Source organism: Xyrauchen texanus, chromosome 15 (genome assembly GCF_025860055.1).
Source record: "Xyrauchen texanus isolate HMW12.3.18 chromosome 15, RBS_HiC_50CHRs, whole genome shotgun sequence".
Taxonomy (NCBI): Eukaryota; Metazoa; Chordata; class Actinopteri; order Cypriniformes; family Catostomidae; genus Xyrauchen; species Xyrauchen texanus.
Genome location: NC_068290.1, coordinates 9,401,623 through 9,426,249, shown reverse-complemented (window position 1 = coordinate 9,426,249; position 24,627 = coordinate 9,401,623). Strand labels below are relative to the sequence as shown.

At 36.6% G+C, this 24,627-nt stretch overlaps 1 protein-coding gene across 2 annotated transcripts in view; it reads left to right on the top strand.

Annotated features, from left to right (window-relative positions):
- The window catches only part of nek11 (NIMA-related kinase 11), an 80,235-nt gene that overhangs the window by 3,023 nt on the left and 52,585 nt on the right, over positions 1 to 24,627 (top strand). For both annotated transcript variants that reach the window (XM_052144277.1, XM_052144276.1), the window contains exons 3-6: positions 10,880 to 11,045; positions 20,489 to 20,607; positions 20,828 to 20,892; positions 21,452 to 21,578. In XM_052144277.1, coding sequence (XP_052000237.1) covers positions 10,880 to 11,045; positions 20,489 to 20,607; positions 20,828 to 20,892; positions 21,452 to 21,578 — 477 coding nt within the window. The remainder of the gene's footprint in view (positions 1 to 10,879; positions 11,046 to 20,488; positions 20,608 to 20,827; positions 20,893 to 21,451; positions 21,579 to 24,627) is intronic.

The following is a 24,627-nucleotide window of genomic DNA, read 5'->3' as shown; positions in this document are numbered from 1 at the left end:
GTTTATATTGGTTTGTCACGGGCCTCTGCTGACATCGCGCTTCATGCGCTTTTCCGGACAGGAGCTTAATTATACAGAATAATGGACCGTTGGCAACTGATTTCCTAACTAGCTATGCTAGTTTCATGAATCTTATATCACTTTGTGGTCTCTTTCTTCATACATAATGAAATTATTTAAACTCAAATCAATATTACATGTCTAATTTAATTATTTGTGAAGTGGCCATTTAACAAGCAATGTACAGTCATATGGCCATTAACACAAAATAAATGCCTTCAGTCAGATACAAGAACCTTACACTTTCCTGATTACTCTGTCATGGTTTATTTTGCAATAATGGCCAACTGACTGCACATTATGCCTTACATATTGATTTTTCTTTTTATGCACATTTAGGTCTATGTGATTTTACAACTGGTTTATTCATGCATGAGAACAACCTGGAAGAAGAGCCAATTATAAGTTAGCTGTTCTCTCTGTAAGCTGTCTCACTCTCTGCTTGGCAAATTAATCCTCACTACAAAACCCATTTCAGATGAGGAGCTGGAACAGAAAGCTAGAGAGATGCTGGTGCAAAAGGAGGCCAATTAGGAAGAGTTCCCATTTTAGCTGCCCACAAGCAAGTGGCATCATGCCATGGGTTACTGCTCCTTTGACCCTCAGTTTATTGCTTGTTAGCCCATCACATGCAGAGTGCTGGCACCAAATCTGAATGCCCACCTTCTGAACACCACCACAACCCCTTTCTCTTTTACAAACTTATACAGCACTTCCCCTCAATCATTCTTCTCTCAGCCACCCTGAAAAATCCTGCTGGGTGTGTGTTTTGTTGTAACATCCTCAGTGGTTTCTCAATGCTGTGGACTCCTTTGTATCTTAGTGAGTGGCAAATGTCAGTGACTGCCTACCCCTTTCCTCCAGCTGGCTTCTCACTGGGCGTTATTAACCCAAACAAATGGCTTCTTATTCTGGATTCGCCCCAAAAGTAGGACTCATCCTGTAGGTACTTCCAAAAACTGCAGTGCTTTGGCATCTGCTTTGGTGCTATATTTGCAATCAGGCTTGATTTAATATATAGGCTGTTGGTGATGTAAAGCTATAGGGATTGTTTGTTTTTAGGGTTAGCATCATTGTAAATAGTGTTGCCCTCTTTACCTACATTTGATGTATATGTCTCAAATTATACATCAATTTCTTCAACGAAATCACTGACAAAAACGTTTGTTGATGAAGGTTTTTATAATTTAGTCAAGATGAAAGAAAATGAAAAGAAAAAGATGCATCATGTCGATTGTTAACCGACTTTATTAAAGCATAGGGTGCTAAAGGTACACCTTAAGAAAAATGTTCTTTTCTTGTGAGAAAGATTTCTGTTTTATAAGAAATAATATGGGGTGAGTAAATGATGACAACTTTCATTATTAGGTGAACTATTTCTTTTAGATTTTTAAATATGCATTCAGTGTGACACAGTCTGTCAAATTTAGAACAAGCTTTATCCAGATGGGGAGCCATAATAGGATGTGTGACCTTTACACAACCAACCATCTATATTAGCAAAATGAATGTGAAGAGAGGAGAGCAGACTGTCAAATGCTGTAGTCTATATTATAAGTCTCAAAGTACCAATGTGGACCGCAAAGTGTTTTAAAGAAATATTGTATTCTAAATAAAAATAAAGCAACTTTGTGGTGATGATTTAAATAGTTTACCAAAAAATTGTACTCGCCATCATTTAATTCTAAACCCATATGACTTTCTTTCTTTCATGGACTGGTGTATAGGGAAAGACCAACATGACAATTCCTAAAAATATCTCCTTTTGTAGTCAACAGAAAAAAGCAGGTCATGCAGGTTTGAAGCGATATGGGGGTGATTTAAATAATTACAGCATTTTACATTTATGCATTTGGCAGACGCTTTTATCCAAAACGACTTATAGTGCACTTCTTACAGAGACAATCCCCCCGGAGCAACCTGGAGTTAACTGCCTTGCTCAAGGACACAATGGTGGTGGCTGTGGGGATCGAACCAGTGACCTTCTGATTAACAGTTATGTGCTTTAGCCCACTTCGCCACCACCACTTCATTTAAATTTTTAAAGTGAACTATTCATTTAAAACAAAACTGACGTGTGGCCAATCTAGAGCATTCTGAATTTCATTTGTATATTTTCCCTCTAAGAGGCCAGAAGCAACTAATCTCACTTAAGAATGGGAGTGTTTCTCTCTCCAGCCCTGCTAGCCCACTTTTGTCTTGCTCTCCATGGATTTGCCTGTCAGACGATATTCCCTGGCAACGCCTAGCAGCAGTGCTTATTTCTCCTCACCCCATGATCCAGCTCTCAGTTATGCAACCCCGCACTAGACTTCAGGTCCTCCAGAAATCTCCAATTTGTCTTCAGGCACCCAGGCTCTCGTGTAGCAGGTCCCTTTCCACTTTATGCTCTGTCTCTCTCAGTCTCTCTCCCTTTCTGGACATTCTTTATACACCACTGCATGACAGATTTGGGACTTTAATGTTCTATGTTGCTACATCTGTTTGATTCTAGACCTTTAAACTTGTTCACTCACTGACCTGGTATATGCATCGTGGAAATTCTGTTTCCATTTATTGATTAAATTATATGGTAATTGTGACAGTGCCTTTTACGATTAACCGACCTAATGACACTTCAAAATACAACATATTTTTTGACATCTAAAGTGACAGATACCCAAATATGATTGTTGATAGTGTAATATCTACATACAGTACATACTCTATATAGGTTACTGGAAAGGTTAAACATACCTGAACATTATGCATTGATATCGTATCCAAGCAGCATTATCTGAAATCGGTCTTATTATGTATATGATGAGGATGATGATGCACCCAAATTATTTTCTGAAAAACCTCATCGCAGATATAGGATGACAGTCTAATTTGGTTCAAAGTGTTGTTTATATGTATAGTAGACTAAGAAAATGTGCAGTCAGATTCAGTCGATAGAGCCATATCATTTATTGTATATTCAAACCTGCTTCCTCTGATCTCTGGATTTATATGGAAAATGGAGCCACGCAGGTTAAAATTGCAAGGGGTTGTGGTTGGTTATTTGCTCAGCTCCTGTTATTGTTAAAATAGGGCTTAAATTGTCTGTGTGCCTTCAGAGAGCGACTTAAGAAATGGGACATGAATGTGTGCTCAATTATTCACCTCAGGAAATTTCAGTGATTGATGTCATTTTATAAATTGATAAACCATTTCATGTCTGAAGAGGACGAGTAGTGCTTTCTTTACATTAGGATTCAGACTTCTTAAACAGGCGAACATTTTTTGCTTTTAAAAGGGAGACGTTTTTATTAAATATGTAATATGTAAAATAGGAGCATTTTCACAAGTGGTCCCTGACTTTTTGACACTGTTTTTTATTCAACAACATATTTATGTTACTTATTGTGTAGAATAGGCACTCTTTTGGAAGTTTAACCCACCTCTGTTTTTGGTTTTCATATTATAAAATGAGGTAATAACAGGTGTGTGTGTGTGTGTGTGTGTGTGTGTGTGTGTGTGTGTGTGTTTTATTATTTCAGGGTATTCCACATGAACCATATCTGTCCTTGACATACATTTTTAGACTGAAGCCTCGAATAAATGGCCTTGGAAGGGCTGCAATATTTTATCACATTGCTCGCAATGCACTTTGACATGAGTGGAGCATCTATTTTTCTTGATCTGATAGGAATCTAACAGAGAGTCGAATAGTAGATTAGTTGATCTTTTAGAGTAAAAGGACAAGAAAAATTTGGACAGTAGCAAAAACATTTTGTTCAGTGAAATTCCATGTATCGTACTTAAAGGTGCTGTTAGCGATTTGTATCACGTGAGGGGAAGGCGGCCCAGCGATGTGAGCGGTTCACCCCCGGTGACTCATCAATGTATCTGGGGGTCCGAGGAACGGGTCTGGCAGCACACCATCTCGTCCATCTCTGAACCCTCCCAGCTATGCTCCTGGGCATGTGACGATGCCAGTGTGTGCCAATAATCGAATCTTTAACTCTAATAATCTTTGATCCTTCTTATGAAAACACTACACAAGGGCAAAAGTTGCATGACAGCATGACTAAACGGGTGACCGAAAACCCATCATCTCCTCCACAGAACTCTTGGCTTAAAAAAACATGTGTAAATGGCTAATATGATGTATTTATGAATTTATATATGTAAATCGCATATATGGGATTTACATGAGGCATAAATCATATATTGCAAATTATAAATGTGATTACATTTTGAGGGACATTGTATTTTTATTTTTATTTTTTCTCCACAATTTGGAATGCCTCAATCTGGGTGGTGGAGGACGAATCGCAGTTGCCTCCACATCTGAGACCATCAATCCACACATCTTATCAAGTGGCTTGTTGAGCGTGTTTCTGAGGAGATGTTGCACGTGTGGAGGCCCACGCTATTCTCCACGGCATACACACACAACTCGCCACACGCCCCACTGGGAGCGAGAACCACACATTAAAAACATAAGATGTAAAAAATATTTATGTTCAGACATATTTTTTAAAGCCATCATGGTAATAACAGCTAATTGTCTTTTTTGTGTTGGGGCCAGTAAAAATCTGAAGCACTGGCCCAATCAGGCCAGTAGAAAAAATTCTTAGTGTTGAGCCCTGCATACACATCCGAGATGGCATAAGAGTGAGTAAATGATGAGATAATTTTATTCCTTTAATGTCATATTCAGATTTATAACAGCTGTCAGCTGAGGGCGCTTTTTGCTGTTGTGACTGTTGTTTTACAACCGTGAGAAGATGCTCTGCATTGATGGTGGCCGGTGTCAAAATCTTTTTAGCAAGTCAGTCCATGCGGCGCCATATTTGGAACACTCCCGGGCAGGCTGTGATGCTTTTTTTTTAAATTCAAACAAGTGACACACAAGTGCAGCTCCTATCTACTCTAATGGGGAAACACTGAAATCTTCAAAATGGGTTGTTCGGGATTATGACCAAATAATTTATTTAAAATTAGCAGTAAAATCTGACTGACAGCGCTGGTATAATAAGTTGTTCTGCTTTACCTCAGATTACGGTAAAACACTACATTTTTAACGCTTGTATTGCTAATGCGAATGCGCATTCTCGAGTTGATTGACAGGTGACGTCTGTATCTATAACACTCTTTTACCTGTATGGTGGGATTTTTTTTAAATACATTGACCGTTGGGCATTCCAATTTCTACTACACATTTGAATAGAAATGGCCTGTCTTTGCTAAATAGTTTTGGAAAGATGGAGCATGTCTAATTCAACGGCTTAGTCTTGTGGAAGTTCCAGAACAGATAAAGCTGCTTACAACACATTTCAGCAGTAAGGTATGAGAGGTTGTGCTATATTGTGAATACAGGGCATTGTTTTGCACAACGCACACCGAAATGCCTACAATCCATTCTGCTGTGACTATATTCACAATATTGCACAGCCTTAAGTGCCTTATTGCTTGAATGAACTTTTGAATGAAGGTTACTACAAAATAAAGATATTAAAGGCACAAATCTTCATTAAAATATTACTTAATTACTGTGGTACTTCGTGCTACCTCAAATGGTGCCATCCTTCTGCTAGAAGATCTACTGAAATTTTCTCATTCATACTGTAGATTATATTTTATTATGCTTTCTTTACGAGTTTAAATTGAAAATAATTTATGCGCATAGTCTATCCAATCATTTCCAAGAAACTTTACTTGATATAAATTGGGTAAACACAAGCACATTGTCTTATAAACCATGCTCTGTGGTGTATAACCGCCTGTATGGATGATAATATTGTCTCTGCATGTACCATGTTTTGATCCCTTAAAAGCGTCTACTGTGAAACCGTAATCTGGCATGTCTACTGCTTTCCACAGCATCGGCTCAAATGTTCATTATGCTCCTGTGACATAATGCATTATAAAGGTATATTAGCTCTAATGAGACATACAAGGGAGAGGAAGTGGCCAAGATGAAATTAGATTTGGAAACTAGAAAGAGTTAGGCCAGCCTGTCATGTCTCAAATGGTTATCTTTTCTCGGCTCTAGCATGTCCAACATGTGAACAGCTCCTTTTAAGTGAGTCCTGGTAATGTTAGCTACAAAATGTCATGTTCTAGTGTTTTTTGTATTAAATATACAAATATTTGTTATGAACTGACAAGCAATCTGTTATGTATATAAGTAGTAGTAAGTAACCTCCCAGAACACCTTAGCAACCGCATAGCAACAAGCTTACAACCACTTTGAACACCTTAACAACTGCATACAGTAGCAACACCTGGGCAACCACCCACAACATCTTAATTTAGTAATTTGTTTAAAAGGGGTGCTACGAGTTACACACAACAATGAAGACCTGGAAATATCCAGCAACTATGACTGAATATTTAGCTTTGATTTGGGCATTAGTTGTACTTGCCTGTGGAGAGACAAGACTTCTTATATTAAGATAAAGACAACAAATTTCCCCATGGACTTTTGGAGGCATTATGTGTACAAAATGTTTGTTCCACCTGTTTTATAAGAGCTTAGGGTTGGTCTTTTACATCTTAAAAAACACATTACCGATTATATCTGTCTCGGCTCCCTTGAAAACATGAAAAATGAGAGCAATCCAGGGCCAGCTTTGAGCTCCTGAAGTGCACTTTCCTTGTTCCCTTTGCCATAATAATTTTCAAGTAGAAAAGGCAACAGAATGGAGAGGTGAATGAGAATCCCTTTATAATGACCTGAGGGCCAATTAAAAAGAGCAGGCAATGGCAGTTCGTTCATCTCTGTAGGTTGTATTTGATTAATTCCCTTAAGGTCTGGAAATAGGGTCACTAAAATGTGGTTTTAAATCCCTGCCTTCTGTTAAATGCTCATATGTATTTTTCTTCTTGCTGAAGGGATTAAACTAGCCACTCTAAGCATTTCTTATTTTTCCCTTAAACTTAGATTATAAAGTGCATATATTTTGAGCAACAGACATGGCAAAGATGTTACAGCCGGCTGAAAGAAAAATGATTAGATTCTTGCTTAACAAAAATTGCTTATGATCACAAGTGCTGCATTATTCAAAGCCATCAGTTTTGGGAATTTTATAATGGCATGATAATTTATGCTTATTGTTTTTAATCAGATGGATTTTCTCTGATTTTAAATTAGACTGGTTTTGAGTATCTTTCATCGGAATGCATCTCTACTTCCTCCTTGTTTCAGAAAATTACATAGGTCAAGGCAGCATTCTTTTCTTCCTCACTTCATTTTAAAGCTAAAAGCAGATTAATTACAATTACCCTTCACAATAAAATGCAACAGTTGGGTTCTGGAAGTAAAAATCCCTTTCATATTCTCCATAGAAATTGATTTTTAGCAATAATGATTACAAATTTTAACACAGACCTATACCATGAGCTCAGATATTATTGGATGATTGCACTGGTGTGTTTCCGTAGAAGACACAAGTTTGATTTCAACTTTATTTATTTTTTAACCATGTTTAATAGTCAATTTGCCAGTGAAGAAATATATAACCTACCAATCAGAGAAGTTGCTGTTACCATGGAAACAAAACTGTGTTAAAAGAGTAGTAGTAACTTAGTGTGTGTTATATACAGTATATATTTGTTTAGTTTTGCACCTGCATCCAAATTTCTTTTGCAGGTACCAGTTTCCCAAAATTTGCTTATTTATATAAAATATATTGCTTTTGTACTTTTAATCAAGATATATAAAATCAATAGTTTTTAATGGTACTATAGTTTTTAATGGTTTACTTAATTTGAAATGCTTAATGGGATTTTAGTTCTCTTGTAAAAGCGTAAAGTACACTGTCTTGTACCTTTTTGTTTTTCCCAAATTTTCTCATACTTTATTGCTTCAAATCGAATTATTGTGATTCATCTTGAAGTTGATTGATTTGGTTCATGGCTTAGAAGTCTTTATTAAAAAATTTGATGAAATCCCTATAGAGAAAATGAATGGGAAAAATACCTCCAGAAGCAAGACCACTGAAAAAGTGGGCAGTCACTGTTGCGCTCTATTTGCAAGCTAATGACACTGAATTTAGAATGTTGCCCTGGCTTCACCATCCCTTCTCAAAGTTTAAAAAAAAAAATCTGAAAAAACAAGCTGTCCTCCTCTAAATTACATTTTTTAGGTCCACACTACAGCTGGTAATTGAGGAATGTGACACTTGTATAAAAAGTGTATCTGAGCAGAGGTAGCATGGCTCTGGCAAACAGGAAATTGAAGAGATACTGTGGATAATTAAAGCCTGAGCAGGTAATGAGATGAGCAGGTTGATTTTGGGGCTCTTGAAAGTCAAATATTTGGGGATAGCATTGGGCTGACAACAACTTCCAATTTGTATTTTTCTATTTGGTTTAGCTGTCAGTCTAGTGCTTTCTGTGAAATAAGGATATTTGAACAGAACACGTACACAAAGTCAATAGTAGGTGATGAACTTTGTGTGCTGTGTTGAACATTCATATTTGTTTTCTATTTATAAATCATACAATTCTTCTTCTGAGCCTGTGTCCCTGAAGATCTGCATATCTAATACATTGTGTATCCTAAGGCAAGCAATACTATTACTGTTGCTCATACTTAAGGTTATGATTGGAAAAGACCCCTAACCCAAAAATGCTAGACTTCTGTGTGCACCCATCCAGCACCATTGATGCTACAGACACAAATTAAACATTTAAATATTTAACCATTACTGTAACTTGAGGAATCTAATTTTCCTTGATATGTTTACGGATAACAGGTCATTGTACTATAAAAACGTTCTGTAAAAATGTAGAGCTCAATACTAAATTCCCAATGCAATAAATGCATTTATTGAAACCAAGCTGCAAAAATGCCTTGTTCTCTGCTTCCGTGAATTCCCTTTGTCACTAGTGGGCCCATTCATTAATGACTGCCTCTACAACAACATCAACCCCTCCTTTACATCATCACAACCGTGGCCCCATTCACTGGTGCTCAGTTTGTAAACAGAGAGTGAGCAGGACAAACAGGCCTAACTATTCCTGAATACCAAAAGGGACCCATCTGGACTATTTTGAATTATTTTTATATATAAACATGCACTAAAAATATGTCTTTGACCATTGTCAAGTACTGTATCTTGCACCACTTTTATAGGACGCTGTGTCAAGTTACAACTCTAAAAAGGAGATTCCATTCTGTGTTCTTTCAGCTGCTCTGCCTCTTGCTGGATGCGTTATTGCACCCATCTGCACTATTTTTAATAGTTGGTGTATGTAAACATGCACTAGATGGACATCTTTGGCCATTTTGATGCACTTCTGGTGATGTGCGCCTCAGTGCAAGATGATACTGTTGGACTATGTATGTGCATTTGTTTTGGCTCATATCAGCATGAATTGCTTGTGAACCAGTCATAAAACGATTCAAGCTTTGAAAGGAACTGTTATTGAATGATAGGGCAGTTAAAAACTATTGGACCCGATCGTAAAACCATAAGTAAACAGTTGAATTAATTAATATTTCAAATGTCATTACTGTTTTATAGTTTATGGTGCTGCTGTTCTTAAGGAAACAGTTTAATATATTCGGATGCAATGTGTTGGATGTACGTTATGTGTAAACCCTGAAATGTAGTTTTATAGTGTTGTGGAGCTTGTTCATTCTCTTCTAATTGAATTTCAAATATGGCTAAAATCGAGGGGCTGCACGATGTAAGCCAATCATAATACTGGGCGTTTACGTTGAAGTTTAAAGAAGCACTTGACCAAAACAGAGCATTTCAGACAGATGGCCAGAGACAGGGTGGAGAATTATCATATATTACTAAATTATGACTGTTTTTGTGCAAAAAAACTAAAACGTATAAGTGGACGATGAGGAAGAAAATAAAATTATAAAAAAAAGAGTTTGTCATGACCTTTTTAAGATCAGCGTAATATGAGCCCTGAGGAAGATTATTTTTGCCACCCCCTCTTTTGCCTGCAAGAGTTGTTGTTAATTTGCTTATCAGAGGTTGCACGATTTCAAAAGCCAGCAGTCAGTGTTGACAGAAAACAACAGCTATTCTATCATACATGAGAAGGAGAATCTGATGGAATATGAGACCGTTAATGTAAAGCCAAACAAACCGATCAGGTTTTCACAATGTTTCATATTTCATCTTTTTCATATGGGAAACTTTTATGTTATATATTAAAGCATATTACAGCCACTTGCTTGTGATTTTGTTTTTTTGTTTTTTAAATTTTGTTTTTTTATTATATATATAAAATTGATGAGATTCCACTATGAAGAACATTTGCAGACTCATTAAAATCATAATCAAATGGTCTTAAAATCACTGCTCAAATGGTCTCCACAAGACTTTTGTATACTGTTTGGCATATGTTATATGTAATATTTGATGTATTTTCTTTTCATTGAAGGGTCAAAGCTGTTCTTATAGGTAGAGTGTGTGTGTGTGTGTGTGTGTGTGTGTGTGATGTTTTATGTAGAAACACTCCTATCCTTTCTATTAGCTTAGTAACTAATATTATTATATGTAATCTGTATGCAGGTTGATTCCCCTCAAAAGTATAAACACTCTGGCTCTGTCCATTTTTCAAAGCTTTTCTCTCTTTGGTCGAGCATCCCTACCAGCGCAACCAATGGCATGAGTTTGGTGCGGGAATATCTGTTTGACAAGTGACGGATGGGGGGGACTGCTTGGGAAACCTGTTTGAGAACATTATTTTTGCAATTCCGTTTGACACTAGTGGTGCAGAAATTACACACTTGACCTTTAAGGAGACCAAGACATAACAATTGAAGTCAAAATATTTCCTTTATTTGACTCTTCTTTCGTTGCTGTTTTTTGATGTCCAGGAAAGTGCTGAAGGAGATTCCAGTTGGAGGTTTAAAACCCAATGAGACGGTCCAGGCGACTCAAGAAGCTCAGCTTCTCTCTCAGCTGAACCATCCTGCCATCCTCAAGTTCTACAGCAGCTTCCTGGAGAGAGACTCCTTCTGCATCATCACAGAGTATTGTGAGGTAATCTTCTAGGAACACCAGGTCTTATCTGTTGTATTAACTTATAGTCATAATTGGTCTGAGGCAAGTAAAGCTGAAATAGTTTTGTCTTGATAAACTATGTTAAGCCTCTGGTGGTCACATTCCAAATACCATTTGGAACTAATTCCAAATGTCATTTTACTTTCTCAAAGAGCACTTTAGGAAGGAATGCTATTTGTAGAGTTGTACCAAATAAAAGTGAACGATGGAATCCATTAATGAAGATTGTTAACAAATTGCACAGATGATAGTTGCTTTAAGGTAATAATTTTGCCTATTATGATCACTTAATGCTGGGTTGTGTCACTCAAACACCACTGCTATATTTGCTGCTATATTTAATGCAAAAGTTTTATTTACCACAAAAACCTTAGATACATTTTGCTAGTATGTTTTAAAAGGATTATTCTGGGTTCAACTCAAGTTGAGGTCAATCACCTGCATTTGTGGCATAATATGTATTATGTATTAACAAATATTAATGTTGACTTGCCCCTCCTTTTCTTAAAAAAAAAAAGCAAAAATCTGAGGCACACAGTGGAAGTGAATGGGGCCAATCCATAAACCTTAAAATACAATTTAAAAATGATGGCCACAAGAAATAAACCATATGCGTGTAAACATAATTTTAGTGTGATAAAATCGCACTATAAAATTATAAGCTTCACATTTCTGTCTTTCAACCCTCCAAAAATGTACCCCATTCACTTACACTGTAAGTGCCTCACTGTAACTTTATTTTTTTTTTTAAGAAAATTGATTGAGAATTGATTGAGCTTAACTTGTATTGAACAAAATAAACTGTGACGCAAGTCTTTGTATGCAAATTTACACATAAGAAACAGTAATGCCCTGGTCACTTCAAGTGCTTTGCCCTCCAGAATGAGTAAGGCAATATATATATGTAATCATCATATAATAATGATGCCCACTTTTAAATAGATTTCACTAGATATCTGCTCTAGTTAAATTCCTAGCAGTGATTCTTGAAGTAGTTGCTCCCAACCTCTACATTTCGGCAGTTTCCAGTCATTATTACATTGTCCATGCTGAGAGCATCCTGACCATGCTTAAAGGTCACGCTCTTCTCCTCTGCAACTTCAGTGTCAGTCTTCTCATCTTTACTTATTAAGACATATCTTCAGGTCAGACTGGGCTCGTGTCATTTCTGCCCTGTGCTTTTGAGAGCTCAGTCAGTGATTATTAAATTTTGCGAGTCTTTTTCTGCAGTACAAAGGCTGTTGTGCAATGCTGTTTTGTTCCCCAATTATATTGTCAGTAGGGCTGCCCCCGACCAAAGATTTTCCTAGTCGACTAGTAGGCTTTAAATTAAGCCATTAGTCGACTATTCACACGTTTATTATATTTATATATTTATTTTTTATATATATATATATATATATATTTATTTATTTATTTATTTATTTATTTTTTATTTTTTATTTTTTTTCCGGGGGCATCAGAAAATGTTTGACTTCCAGGGTTGAGAAAGAATGTTATAAGTAACATTGCCAACACTGTTCTACATTACAGAGAAATATTAAACTGTAATAATGAGCCTTTAAAATATAAATTTTTACCAAGGCATGCACGAAGCGAGCCGCAGTGACACCGGCAAAAGCTGTAATGATCCTGAATGTGTCAGAAAAACAGCGAGGAGACTGTCTGAACATTTTGTTAATTTATAGAGAGAAATGCACATTTAGGTTTGTGTTGACAGATGATGATCAACAATGGTCAGAGTGATTGCTAATAACTGATGCCTTTGACCATGTCAAGACGATGTTTTAGCTTTTTTTCCCATTAATCTATTAAATTATTAATATTAGGCTATTATCAAATTAATATTACAAATAATTTGCCCGTAGACACACTTTATTATATTATTAAGAGCAGATGACAGAAAAGCCGTCTATGCACATGTATGTTTGTTCGGAGGCATGCAGTCTCGTGGAACACACGCACATCTAAAGGTTCCCACTCTTTCTGTTTCTGTCTTCTGAATTTATTTGTTTGTTGCAAGAACAATATCATCTATGAGTGCTGCAAATTACCTCAGACATCTCAGCTCAGGAAGTGTTTTGAGTTCATTTCACTTTATTTCCACTGAGCAGTTCATTGTGAACGCAACTCTGCTGCCTATACATCTTTGATTAAAATATAAAATCATTATAATTATTATTTTTACATTTATAATTGTTTTTATGTCTTCGTTTGTGCAAGTAATTTTCCACCTGCATGTTTAGACGGATACTTGCCTGACGGTAAAAGGAAAGGTGGTTACTTATATATATTATTATTATTTTATCACTTCATAATTTTTTTTATTTGCTTTTTCATTTCGTTTGGAGTGCAATTTGAATTTAGAAATGTATTTGGTTTAAGTTTTTCATTTTTTAAATAAATTAATAAAATTTTCAATGTATAAAAATCACTAAAGCAAGAATATTCACCGATTCCTCAGCCCAGGGGTTGCCGATGTAATTGGATATTTTGAAATATATGTATCGTAGAAGAGGGAACAAAACAAATTTATTCACACACATGATGTATTTTCCTGGACAACAAAATATCCGACTGGTAGAGAATGCAGAGATGAAGTAGGTTCTTTGCCTGAGTGATGTTGACAACTTTTGTAAAATCAAAAAGTTGAACAACACACATTTTAATTGCACTTATTTTTTTCCAGTTTCATTTTTTAAAATTTTTTGTTAAAATCAATAAAAAATTAAGTTGAAAGTTTGAAATCAAGGTGTCTTGCTTTATTGTGCAGGCTTAACCCTAAACCTGCTTAACGAAAATGAGCCCATAGTACCTCCTAGCATCCAACCGGTTTCCTGTGGAGTTTTTTTTTTTTCCTGCAACCAACCGATCAAAACTTGGTTGACCAAGACTCTTCTCATCAAATAACGTTTGGTCGACTATCAGGGGGCAGCCTTAATTCTCAGTGTATTTGATGGATTTTACCCATAGGAAAGGAAAATTACTTTAATATCCTAATTGTTTCTTCTAGACAGCATTGACAATAAAAAGAGTACAAACAAAGACATTTGCTTATATCTCCTGCCTCTCAGATTTTTCTCAACAAGGTCACAAACTGCTCAGATTTGCACTGTATCAAGTATATTTAAATAACATTATTACACAGCTATCTGGAATATCTGAATCTGATTCGACAACTGAATCTGATTGGTCACTTTTGTCCTAATAAAGTGCCAGACATGGTCTTCTGCTGTTGTACCTATCCGCCTCAAGATTCGATGTGTTGTGCATTCTTAGATGCTATTCTGCTCACTACAATTCTACAGAGTGGTTATCTGAGTTACTGTAGCCTTTCTGTCAGCTCAAACCAGTCTGGCCAATCTGCTTTGACCTCTCTCATCAACAAGGCGTTTCTGTTCGCAGAACTGCCGCTTAATGGATGTTTTTTGTTTTTGGCATCATCCTGAATAAACTAAAAACTGTTGTGTGTGAAAATCCCAGGAGGTCAGCAGTTATAAATATTCTCAAACCAGCCCATCTTACACCAACAATCATGCCACGGTCGAATCACTGTGATCACATTTTTCCCCATTCTGATGGTTGATTTGAACCTTAACTGAAGCTCCTGCATGATTTTATGCATTGCACTGCTGCCACATGAATGGATGATTAGATAATTGCATGAATAATTAGGTGAACAGTACACATTTTCCCAATAAAGTGCTCGTTGAGTGTATAATTTATAATGACAACAAAACTGTATAATTGACCATTGTCCCAGGTAACCCTTTTCCTCCCTATTTGTGCTTGTTCACATTGCGATCTCTTTCTTCTCACATAATTTTACATTTAGTAATTTAGCTGATGTTTTTATACAAAGTGACTTACAAAGGATGAATATATGAAAAATGTCAACAATATCTTCAGTACTGCACTGCCAAGTTCTCAAAGTGACTTGAGTAGTAAAGATGCTAGTGCATAACAAATTAATTATATATACATTGCAAAATAATTTAAACCCAAATCAAAATTGTATTTATTTAGTTGGCAAGAAGCCATGTATTAAGGGGAACAGTGTACTACAGTCAGCTGATAGTTGCCACAAAACAAACTTTTCCACCTTGTCAGGGATTATTTTGTGATTAATGACCAGTTGGACTGTAAATTCAATGACCAGTTTGACACATTAGTTGGTGTTCACACCAAACATGTGTTTGTGTCTGCCTGTGCTGCTTTTCAATTATTTTTCCCTAGATGGACATGTTTGACCGTTGCGCCACATCGCACTGTTTTTGTCTTTTTTTTTTTCAGCATTCAGGAAAGATCATTGATATGATTATATGAACTATAACTTTGAAAAACTCCTCTTGAGACACCTGTTAATGCTGTTTTGAATGTTTTCTTTATGCCTTGGTTTGCTGTATGTCATGTGGAGTTGAGACTCTTCATTTCTACGGAGCACAAGATGGATCTCCGGTATTATGAGCATGTGCTTTGAGTCCCATTCTCCCAGATGCTCAGGATAAAGGATAGGTCCTGCGATTGATCTTGTGCCTCTCTCGTTCTCAATGAGTCAAGGTTTGCTCTGATCTACACCACTGGAAAAAAGCAAGAGGAAAAAAAGCTTATGAATAGAATAAAAGCATGCCTCTACTTCAGGCTTCTATCCCACCTCATTCTTTTTCCCTTTCATCTTGTGCACATTTGTTAAGGCGTTTCACGGAGTTTGAGTTGCATCACAGATACTCGCTATAATCAAACAGATACTCATTGATCTCTGATCTTCTGTCTGTAGTGAACATGTCTAACTGCTTCCCTCTGTTTCTTAAGGTTTCTGTGTAAAATGGTTAAAGACCCTTATATTTCCTCAATTTGCACCCGTAGAGCTTTTAAAATGTGATATAGGACAAAGAACTATTGGACGAATCTCATGAAAGTCAAAGAAATGTCCGGGTCATATTTTACCCCAAAAGATTATGTGGGAAGATTAACATTTTTAGGTAAACTATTCCTTTAAAATGTTTTGCATTATGACATTATTGTCATAACAATTTAGTACATTTCATCCTACTAAAATTCCAAAAAACATATCGGCCTATATGATTTTAATAGTAAAATATAATTGTAAGCATACATTATGGTAGTGTTTATTGTGCTTAATTAATGCTGATGTCTAGACTGGATGATTTACGGAGTGACATTTTTGTGCTACACTAATTGAAATTAAGGAGATTAGGAGGAATTTGCTTTATTGTCATGTAAATAACTTTACAATTCAAAGATTTCAATAATTTCAGGGGCTGCCAGATTATAAAAGAAAGAAAACCAATAAATATGCAGGACTTTTAAATTTGAAAGTCTGTGACTATTCTAGACAGTATACAAAATAATAATAGATGCAAGTAGCTGACTGTGTGTGTTTACTAATTGTATGGCATACCACCATGCAATTATTTGCAGAACTGGTGCCTTTGATATAGTCACAAGGCAAATATTCCGTTATAAATTAATGAAACATTTCCTGTACATGACTCACTGCAGATCTCATTACCTCCCAATTCTTGGATAAATGTCATGTCTCCATACTAAGCACCACCCAGGGTAAAAAGCACACATACACAAAAGAAGAAAGGGGGTGGTTCTTTGCCTGTGCTGGATCTGGCTTCCTATTAGAAGCAGGTGTAGGTGGGAATCATTAAGGGTATAGGAAGCCATTATATTTTTTCAACACTTTACCCCCTTCATGAACGCGCACACACACACACACACACACACATACACACATAAAAGAAGTGATCTGATTGCCACAGAGCACTTTGCACCTGAGGGGTTGTGCGGTAACAGCCGAGCTGATAAAGGATGGAGCTCTGCTCTCTAGCGATATGACTCAGATCAGTCGATGTCAGTCATCTGCTGGCCAGTTCTCAACCCACCAGCTGCGCCAAAAACCATCCCATCACAAGGTTTAAAAGTGTCGACTGAGAGCTCAAAAGAGATGAATGATTCCTCAAAAATGCATTCCATAACTTTAAAGGTGCACAAATGATTATTTTTTGTTTCATTTGCTCAAGGAGTCAAGGCTTGACTGGTTAGCATGGCCCGGTTAGTGTGCTGGTGGATGGCGTATACACTTTTCTGGGAACAAAGCGCATCTAACACCATTGATGTTTGTGTTATCTAACGAAATAGCATTTTTTACAAGCAACATATGAATTGCAAATATATTAAAAGCTGACTGTTCTTTGGAGGGCTCTTAAAAGCATGACATGGATTTATATTTTTCAGTTTTCTTCCTTTTTAATTGTTCTTGTGCTGCCATCACCAAATCAGAATTCAGTATGTTATGATGTAATTTAGTCACTTTGCAGCTCAAGTGATTGTCTCAGAAAAACTTGTCCATTATACATAGCATGTTCCTGGCAGGCAGCTAATGCCCTAACCCTGCCCCCATCTCTAATAGGCTACAATATGGAGCCTTTAAGGCCTGTGGGCCCTGCCAGCAATCATGGCTCCAGCTGTAAGATGTAAGGTGGGCCGAACAGTTGGAGGGGTTGGGTGTAGGTGTAGTTCTCAATGTGGGCCAAGTTCATGATTGGGTGAGCCAGGCCCACACAGGCCCCCCTGTGGAGCTGGGGTCTGCCTGCAAGGAACAACCTGAGGAGCCTTTCTCCTATAGCAGATAAACCAGAACCAGGTGTTCATAAGCAAAAACGGCCATGCACCAGCTAAGAAACTGCTATTTGAATAAATTGGAATGCCAGCATATAGCCAGGTATTTTTGATCTCCTTAGTTTCTCTATATTTTAAATGGAAAAAATTACTTCCGCACCTTTTTTTGACAAATGAAAGCATTAATTTCTATGAAGATGCAACTGTCCTACAGGGAGCTTTTCATTATTTCTGTTAATGCTGCAATGCTTATTCAAAAATTAATTTCTCTCTTAAACCTTTGCACTCATCAAAAGCATTGGTGAAAGCTTTTTAAAGCATTCAAGGAGGCTTTTTGAGTAATGATGGTCATAACCATGTATAAATACATTAGGGGATGACTAATCAGCCATCAAACATTCCAATTACTTTCATAAAGCGAATATTTTCTCGCTCGGACGAGCAGTAAGACCTCCTTATATTGAGGGAACACTGAGCAAACAGTGGAAGGCTTATCCAAAGACACTTCAAATGAACAAGGAAACCTGCAAGACGTCTGCACAGGGTGCTGATCTGACCCCTTGCTGGCATGCCTGGCATTAATGATTGAAGACTGTCTTAATGGAACTCACTCAAGACATTGATGAATGTCTTTTGCTATTGAAATGAGGGATGCTTTGTGTTCAAATGTAGCTGCACATTAGGTGTCTCATTTAAAGTGATTGATTATACTATGGGTGGTATGAGAATAAAACACAGGGATCCTTAAATATGCTGCATGTTCATATAATATCATCATTCATTTAAAATTTCAGTAGTGCTGTTCAGTTTAAAGTCCTGAAACACATAAAAGGTTTGGTTAACATTAATTGAAGAGACTTAACTGCTATGTTCTAAACTACACATAGTTATACCTCCAACGTGAATTAAAAAATAGTTGTGTTTGGGGGGCCTGGGTAGCACAGTGAGAAGTGACGCTGACTACCACCCCTGGAGTTCGAATCCAGGGCGTGCTTAATTACTCCAGCCAGGTCTCCTAAGCAACCAAATTGGCCCGGAGTCACATGGGGTAACCTCCTCGTGGTCGCTATAATGTGTGGTTCTCTCTCTCGGTGGGGCACGTGGTGAGTTGTGCGTGGATGCCGCAGAGAATATCATGGTCCTCCACACCTGCTACGTCTCCGCGGTAACGCACTCAATGAGACACATGATAAGATGCTTGGCTTGATGGTCTCTACACCACCACGAGGAATTAGAGCGAATTGGGCATTCCAAATTGGGGAGAAAAGGGGAGGAGAAAAATAAAAAAAAATAGTTGTGCACTTTGTCTTTCCATGTCAACTTGTGTGCTCCTAATATCCTTTGCATCACAAGCGGAGTGTTGTATCACTTGCACTTATACAAGTTTGTAAATGTTGTTGGTTATGTACCTTACAAGTCATGCTAAATTTTTTTTATTCTTGCAAGCAACATACTGTAAAACATGTATTTCATTATATTAAAGTAGATGCTTTGTGTATGCTCTTTAAAGCATGAAAGCAACTTAAATTTGACCATGTCTACTGCCTTTAACATCACAGTTCAGGATAGTTGCTTATTAAGGGTTCTGGTGCCATTAACCAATCAGTTTTGTTAACTCACACACTTGTTCTGCAAACGGAATGTGGGCTGTAGTGTTGCCACTATTTTCAATCATTCTTACTATCCCATGTATATTGCAAATATACAGTACAAAAACCTTTGCCGAGAACCATTTTTTTTTGTGTAAATGATGAATTGAAATTCATTTTCATTTTTGGGTAAGCTGTTCCTTTTTAGGTCCACTCAAATTGATTTAATCATTAGTTGCAAATATGTGAATTACTATTGGGCTTTTAGTAGTGGATACATTCTTTTTCTCTCTTGACCTTTTTCATGCTCCCTGCACTGTGAATAGCTGTGTGTGTGTGTGTGTGTGTGTGTGTGTGTGTGTGTGTGTGTGTGTGTGAGCGTGCATTTATCACTTTGTGGGGACCAAATGTCCCCATAAGGATAGTAAAACCCGAAATTTTTGACCTTGTGGGGACATTTTGTCGGTCCCCATGAGGAAAACAGCTTATAAATCATACTAAATTATGTTTTTTGAGAATGTAAAAATGCAGAAAGTTTTCTGTGAGGTTTAGGTTTAGGGGATAGAATATAAAGTTTGTACAGTATAAAAACCATTATGTCTATGGAAAGTCCCCATAAAACATGGAAACACTGAAGTGTAAATAGGAGCCCAGACTCACTTGATTTTTTTTAATTTACCATTCCACAAATATGAAGTGAGAGAGTTCAGAGAAATGTTAAATAAGTTTGTTGGATGTTGTCTACTCTGTGTAGCTAGTGTGCCAATGCTCATGTAAAAGAGAATGGGATCTTTCTCTAAAGGAATAGTTAATCCAAAAATTTAAAAATCATAAAATCTATCATAACATTATTCCATGTAACTCGTTCAGAAAATTCCAAGTATTCTGAAAGCATATGGTAGGCTTTTGGAGAGAAACCACCTGAAAAGTCACTCGCTGTGTATTCATGAGTGGATGAGAGAAGCTTGTTCACAGCTGCTCGCGCTCACAAAATTGCATTATTTTTATGAAGACGAGAGCCACTGAATGAGCTTCTCTCATAGCACCCATGAATGCACAATATAAAGATTTTCTCTGAAATATGACCTTCTGTGTTCCACATAATTCATACAGGTTTGAAATGAAAAGAGGGTGTGTAAATTATGACTCTCTCTATCTCTTTCATTTCTCTGTGTTTTTCAGGACAAAGATTTGGACTGTAAATTGGAAGAGCTGAAACACACAGGCAGAACATTATCAGAGCCTCAGGTCTGTGAATGGCTTTGCCAGCTACTGTTGGGAGTACATTACATACATCAGAGGTGAGAAGAGAACACAGCCCCACTTCTTCTCCATGAATAATTCAGAACTGACCCATTTTCTATTTTTACACTGAAAATTATTTGTTTTAATTCAGTTTTAGAGCTCGCCATTACATACAAATCTTCAGTTTTACAAGGCAAATATGCCCACAACGCAAAAACAAAGTCTTTTCTCTCCACTGTTTCACTCTCAGTTGACTTGTTTGCTTTCTTTGTACAGGAGAATACTTCACAGAGATCTGAAGGCCAAAAATATATTTTTAAGGAAGAACATTGTTAAGATTGGTAAGCCCTGCCTTGGCAGCCCAAGGGATGCTTGATGTGTATTTGATGTTGCCGCAATGCTTCAAAAGGGACTTTTAATGGAACGGAAAGCTCAAACACTTGGCGTTCTGTAAAATGGGCCTTTTAAAGACAGTTAAGGCACATATCTACGAAGAAACAGGATCATTAATAATATACAGCGGTCAGCAGACAGTTTAGACAGATGGAAGAAACAGTTCATTTTTTGTTCTTTCAAGAACAAATTGTCTTTGATTTAAAGTTTCGACCATAACAATTGTCACAGCATAAAGTCAGTGTTTTTTTTAATACATTTTTTTTACCTGGTTTTGGTTTAAGATCCTGAATATTGTTTTTATGTATTCAGAATCATGATATTCAGCAGACTCATTTAAACGCTGATGTGTTCACTCATGTCACTATGCAATTTGTGCTTTAGGCTGCCAAAGTGAAAGGGATTTCTTGTTTTTCAGTTTTTCGATGTAATTTTGTACATTTGTTTAAAGTGAAATATAGGTTTAAAGTCTGTTACTGACGGTACTTTATCAACTCGTCTTTGAAGGTGACTTTGGTGTGTCCTGCCTGTTGATGGGGTCATGTGACCTGGCCACTACCTTCACTGGTACACCATACTACATGAGCCCTGAAGCCCTTAGCCACAAAGGTTATGACTCCAAATCAGACATCTGGTAGGAATAACACTGCCTTTGCCATCTCTGTTCATGTCATTTCACTTAATTTCTGACCAATAAAGACTTTTGTGAAAAAGTGGCATATATATGACACACATTTACTGTGTGTTTATATATATTTACTCACTCACCGGCCACTTTATTGGGTACACGTACATCTACATATTCATGAAATTATCTAATCAGCCAATCGTGTGGCAGCAGTGTAATGTATAAAATCATGCAGATATGGGTCAGGAGCTTCAGTTTATGTTCTCATTAACCATCAGAATGGGGAGAAAATTTGATCTCAGTGATTTAGACTATGGTGTGATTGTTCCAGAGGGGCTGGTTTGAGTATTTCTATAACTGCTGATCTGATTGTCACGCACAACAGTCTCTAGAGTGTAAAGAGAATGGTGCGAAAAATAAAAACACCCAGTGAGGGGCAGAAAAAAATCTTGTTAATTACAGAGGTCAGAGGAGAATGGCCAGACTGGTTCACTAGTTTTCTGGCTGACAGAAAGGCTACAGTAACTCTGATAGCCCCTCTGTACAAGTAGTAGTGAGCAAAATAGCATCTCAGGTTGCACAACACATCGAACCTTGAGGTGGTTTTTCTAATCGTTCACTGTCCAGTTCTGGTGAGCCTGTGCCTAATGCAGCCTCAATTTCCTGTTCTAAGCTGACAGTAGTGGGACACGGAGGGGTCTTCTGCTGCTGTAGTCCTATCCCCTTGTGTGTTTAAAGCCTAGAAGATTGGCAATATGTGTGATCAACATACATATTTTTTTTTATCAAGAGAGAGTTCCTGTTTTGTTTTAATCTTGTAATCTTTTTCATAATATCAAAACATTTACATCGAATGTGTGTTATTTTGTGCATGTGTAATGCATATAACTTCTAGAATTACTTAATTTACGTAAAAACATATTATGGCTGTTTATAAGAAGACTTTGCTTTTGTTGCTTTACTTAAGCATACCTAATATATTATAACTGCAGAAAAAATTGGATGTTGCTTGTGTTATAATGCATTATACTCTAAGGTATAACTATGAATAAGTAAGCATTATAATGAATTATAATTGTGGTCACAATTATTTATGAGAAGTTATAACATATTATGAGACATTACTAATTCATTATAATGCCTTTACAGTGCATTAATATGGGCTTCATAGAAACTGTTACCAAATATATATATATATATATATACACACACACACACAGTGCATCCGGAAAGTATTCACAGCGCTTCACTTTTTCCATATTTTGTTGTTACAGCCTTATTCCAAAATGGATTAAATTAATTATTTTTCCTCAAATTTCTACAAACAATAATCCATAATGACAATGTGAAAGAAGTTTGTTTGAAATCTGGAAAATGTATTAAAAATAAAAAACGATGAAATCACATGTACATAAGTATTTTGTAACTTAACAAAATGTGGAAAAAGTAAAGCGCTGTGAATACTCCGGATGCACTGTGTGTGTGTGTGTGTGTGTGTGTGTGTGTGTGTATACATTGCCAGTCCATTGAGAATTGGGATTCTTCACTCCACACACTCCTCTATATATATAAAAATATCTTATTATTATTATTATTATTTTATTATTTATTTATACATTTTTAAATAAATACAAATATGGATAATTACAGTATGCATATTATATCTTCAGGTTTATTATTTCTAATGTTTTGTGAAGCATAGCACTTGAGGTGTTCTTGTACTATATTTCTTTAAAATAAATTCCCCTTGGTTTGATATTTTGATCATTATCTAATGCATGCATACAAATTTTTAAGTGAAACTAAAGTGTCCAGAAATTGGGGCCACAGGTTTTTGCTTCCAAAGAATATCTCAGGGCCTTATGAAGTTACTTCCCTGTTGAATAAATTAAAATAAATAAATAAAAACCCCAAAACAGATTGTCATTATGTCTTGAAAGTACACGTAATGAGATATTAAGTTAAAAGTTAAACTTGCGAGCTCTGCCAATCCATTCTTAACATGTCAGTGGTTTAGAAACTTCAGACATTTATTGAACGATGCAATTAGACACAATTTAATACAACAAATGGCAAACCAGTAAAAAATCAGTTTAGGGACATTCAGGGACATCCTCAATTGGAATGATTTATATGTGTGGTTATGGTGTGGGCTATGGTTAATTTATAGTAATTATAATAGGTTTATGTAAGAAAAATATAAATCTATCTATGTCCTCATTTAGATAGCCAAGTAAATGTTTTTGTGTGGTATGTATGGAATATAAATTCATGGCACAAGACACATCTTAAAAAGCAGCAGGTCAGAAAACCCCCCTTCACAAAATCCTCCTCTACATAGGTCTTCAGCATCACCCAGAGGTCTGTCTCCTCTACCCCTTCCATATCTCCTGTTAACTGCATTATCTCTTACAGTCTGAGCTGAAAGAGTGCGAGAGAGAGATGAAGGGAGAGAATGTGGGGAAAACGTGATCCACTGGGCTATAACAGCAAATTAGTATAGCAGGAAATTAGTGTAGCAGGAAAACAATAAGTATAGCAGGAAATTAGTATAGCAGGAACACAATAAGATAAAGATGGAGGAGAAAGAGGACAATCTTATTTGCCAGATATCCTTGGGCACTAGCTGCTAATATAGCGACCATGCATTCCTTCACACACTCGATTTGAGCCAAGGGTCTGTGTCCAGATTCACAAACCAGTCCATTGAGAATTGGGATTCTTCACTCCACACACTCGAGCTTGCAAGAAAAGTTCTAGACAAACTGGTGAAAGGGAGAGGTCACTGTGTAATTTAATAGATAGATCCGTGCACAAATGATACCTACTAATTTTTTTTTTTTTTTTTTAACAAGATATGTTCAAGAGCTTTTTTTTCCACTGAGTTCTGTTTTACTTATTCAGCTTGACCAGGCTCAGCCTTTACATCATTTACTCAACCTAATGCTGTCTCAAACTCATATGACTTTTTTCTGTCTCACAAAAACAAAGATATTTTAATGTAGATATTAATTGTTTATATCCATACAATGTAAGTCAATGGGGTGCAACGCCT